At 36.6% G+C, this 3898-nt stretch overlaps 1 protein-coding gene across 3 annotated transcripts in view; it reads left to right on the plus strand.

The window, feature by feature from the left end:
• Ppef1 (protein phosphatase with EF-hand domain 1) overlaps nucleotides 1-3692 on the plus strand; it is a 201145-nt gene extending 197453 nt beyond the window's left edge. For all 3 annotated transcript variants that reach the window (XM_004635109.2, XM_023719556.1, XM_023719555.1), the window contains 3 exons: nucleotides 359-522; nucleotides 1544-1628; nucleotides 2600-3692. In XM_004635109.2, coding sequence (XP_004635166.1) covers nucleotides 359-522; nucleotides 1544-1628; nucleotides 2600-2817 — 467 coding nt within the window. In that variant the 3' untranslated portion in view covers nucleotides 2818-3692. The remainder of the gene's footprint in view (nucleotides 1-358; nucleotides 523-1543; nucleotides 1629-2599) is intronic.
• The last annotated feature ends 206 nt before the right edge of the window (nucleotides 3693-3898 follow it).

Consider the following 3898-nt stretch of genomic DNA (forward strand, 5'->3'; position numbering starts at 1 on the left):
AAGAAAACTGGATATGTACTTATGTCAACACATATTTATATATATAGGGGGCCTGGAGAGGTAGAAAAAATTGATATTTGTTAATAAGCATACCTTACTTGATTAATCAGAAAAAATCTAATACCCAAAGTGCTATTTCTTAAACATGACAGTAAGGGCAAGATCTGTGCAGTATGAAAGACTGCCTTTAGTTATTCCTCCTTCTAGGCTCTGGGGCTTGGCAGAATAGATTGTGAAGGAGACCAACAAGGTCACAGACCTCAAAACCCCAGGCTGCCCACCAACTCTACCAAGGGGTTTGTATCCTTTTTTTTTTTTTTTTTTCAAATTATATGAGCTGTGTTGTTGTTGTTCTTAGGAAAACTTTCAGTGACTCAGTGGGCTTTTTCTATGGAGAGCATTTTGGGGCTGAATTTACCATGGAGAACCCTGAGTATGCATCTGGTCAAAGTAGACAAAGATGGATACGCTGACTACATGACCAGTTTCCAGGATATCCGCATTGAAAAACCAGTGAAAGAGGCAAGTAACACATAGCCCCAGCTATGAGCTGGCTGGGCCAAAACACCCTTTTTTTACAATCTCTAAGTAATTTAGTCTTTTGAAAAGTTGAAAGTAAAATCATGCAATGAATGGGAGTGGTGATCTTAGGAAAGGCAAAAAGAGAATCTCCCAAGGACACTATGATCTGTTCATGAAATGTGTGCATTCTAAATTAGGCAAAAAGAAGAAAAGGCTTAATCAAGATAATCTATGTATGCGGCTCTTATTTTAAATACTGTCAAGCAGAAAGTAGACATGACATCTATTCTTTCATGCAGCATACCATTCAAAATAATGTTTTTCCTAACAACATGTAGGCTTGCTGACCTGATGCAGACTATCTTAAGAAGTTAAAAATGTAACTTCCTTTATTAAAATGGGAACAGCCCAGAGAGAGGTATCAGATCCCAGCATTCATTTGTTAGCAGTTCATCAGCAATTAGTTATATTATTGACACGATTGAAGCTAGAACTTGCATGTTTGTAGGGAAGATAAGAAGAATGGAGTAGGGAAATAGTGCTAGCTAGAATCTAAAATGAAAATTTTGTACTCACTTCAGAGACAGTTTGCCATGGTGACTAAAATCATAGGCCTTGGCTTCAGAAAACTAAGGTTCAAATCCCACTTAATAGCTGCATGACCTTACAGAGGGAAATTGTCCTGATTTGTAATCTGTAAAGTGGGTATAATACTGAGTTTGGTTCCTATTCCTTTAAGACTGTAGAGGACTGAATTAATTAATCCACATAAAGCTTGCTGTAAAAGTTGGCAACCATTATTTTCTGCTGCCTTGTTTATGTTGGTCCCTTAAGGAACACAAAAGCAGGGTTTTTTTTTATCTGATTACAGATCATTGGGCCAATAGAAGGCTTGCCTTTTCCAATTTTTACCTAAATCACCTATTTTGAATGGCTAGTGATTGTTTTGTTTGTTACATTTGCTAAAACTAATGTGTCATTAATTCTGTATATTTTAACACTTGGAAAATCTTTATTTTAGGCTGAATCTGCTATAATTGAAACGCTGTATAGATACCGAACTGACCTGCAAATTATATTTAATATCATTGATTCTGATCGCTCAGGTAAATGAACTCAGATTGGTTCAGTAATAGTACAAAGCAAAACTCTGTTTCTCCAAAATCAGAACTCTTTTCATCCATTTCATTTTTCATCCAAACTTTATGAAACTCTAAGAGAGTTGTTATTGTTATTTTAGATGGGCCACATAGTCTATACTCAAGAGCACAGCATTCTATAGGAGCCTGTGTAGCCACTGGTCAAACTGGGGCAGTCTCTTTAGTTAATCACCAGCACAAATATAAAGATAATTCACTTTCCATTTTAATGTCTTAGTTACCCTGAAATAAAAAACGAAACCTTATAGAGTTCTGATTCAGTGTTAGAGACTAAGAGCTATGGAAATTCATTGTTTATTTAACTTTCAATGCATAGTTACTTATTTGTTACTTATTTTCAAACGTAAAAAATATATTGGGCTGGGGATGTAGTTTCAATGGTTGAATGCTTGCCTACTATCCACAAGGCTCTGCGTTCAAAACCCAGCATCACATAGTCACAAATCAGATACCCCCCTACTGCAGACATCTTTAAACACACACACACACACACACACACACACACACACACACACACACACACCAGTAACTGAAAAGTATTGCCTATTGTTTTCAATCCTCTTACTAACTCCCAGAGTCTCCCTCTGCTTTGATATTGTTCTCTTGTTTGCCGTCATTCCATGTTCCTCCCCCTTAGGTTTCAGTTCTTATCATTTTTATACCACATGTAGTTCCATAGTCCACAGTCCATCACTATTTACTTATTCTAGCTTTGGAATAACTCAGGATCACTTGGCAGTTGAAAGTGGCATGCTGTTGCTTACACTGATGATCTTACTTTTTCATGTCCTTTATTGCCTGGATGGTTAGGAATGTTAATGAGCCTCACATTGGAACTATTCAATTCACATGACTTTCCCATGTCTATCCTAGGTAGATGTTGACATGAATACTCACTGTCTTCTATGTTCTTTTAGGCCAAATATCCATGGAAGAATTTCGGAAAATGTGGAAACTTTTCAGTTCTCACTACAATGTCCAAATTCATGATTCTCAGATTGATGAGCTTGCCAACACAATGGACTTAAACAAAGATGGAAGCATTGACTTCAATGAATTTTTAAAGGCTTTCTATGTTGTGCATAAGTATGAGAAGGATAACATATCAAATACCAAGCATTCTCGCTACCAGTAAAGGCTTCCTCTCGGGCTCCTATAAACAGCTGAACTCAAATAATACTCTTTCCAGGACTCTTGAAATTCAAAGTAATAGACAAAAAGTAGACTCCCTATATATGCCACAAACAGACTGAATGCTTGAAACCCTTAACAACCTGATTTGGTAAGATAAGGTTAAACATCAGTTGGTAGGATTTGCCTCCAGTGGTAGGATTCATACATTGCCAGTTAGAAACTTCGTTTGAGCCTTTTGTGGATTTCTTGGATGCCATCGAACTGAGAGACCAGTGCAGATTAGAACCATGCTGAGAGGAAAGCAGAGGACCAGAGAAAACTATGAAGTGCAACATCTGGAAGTGACCGAGGGAAAAGGAATAGCAAACTATTAATAAAATAAGCTGCTTCCATATTCAAAGTGGTATACTTTTTTGAGATTCCATAAACCACTAATCCTCTGGTGGGAGAAACAGCCTTCAGGGAAGGGATCCGTATCAGTTTCCTGTGGGAAACTATAGAAAAAAAAGTCTATTTTTGTGTTAGAGATCAAAGTCAATGTATTCACATTGAGTCCTATAATTAATACTATTTAACATCATTGATAAGATGACTTGATTATATAAATATTGTAAAATTCTGTTATTCTGATTTAATATCAAACATAGTAAGAGATTTCTGTTTATAGGTAAGTATAGGTTTCATTTTTTTTAAGTTTTAGGACTTTAGGATCTAGAAACAAATCTGAAAGTCCCCTGCTACACACTTCAGACATAATGGCTAAAATACAGTAAATGTCTTTTTTAAGTGTATAACAGAGCTTACAGAAAATTAAAAGAAAACCCTGGGGGGCAGAAAAAAGAGCAGAATGAAAATCATAGCAATAGTAATATCAGACAGGATAAATTTGCCGGGGAGATGGCTCAGTAGGATAAGCACTTGACTGGCAAACGCAAGGATCTGAGTTCAATCCCCGGTTCCAAAAAAAAAAAAAAAAAAAAAAAAAAAGACAGGATAAATTTTGCAGCAAATGTGTCATTAGGGGTCAAAAAGATCATTATTCACCAGGTGCCGTGGTGCATTCCTCTGTTCCCAGATGCTTG

Source organism: Octodon degus, unplaced genomic scaffold, assembly GCF_000260255.1.
Source record: "Octodon degus isolate 3935 unplaced genomic scaffold, OctDeg1.0 scaffold00069, whole genome shotgun sequence".
Taxonomy (NCBI): Eukaryota; Metazoa; Chordata; class Mammalia; order Rodentia; family Octodontidae; genus Octodon; species Octodon degus.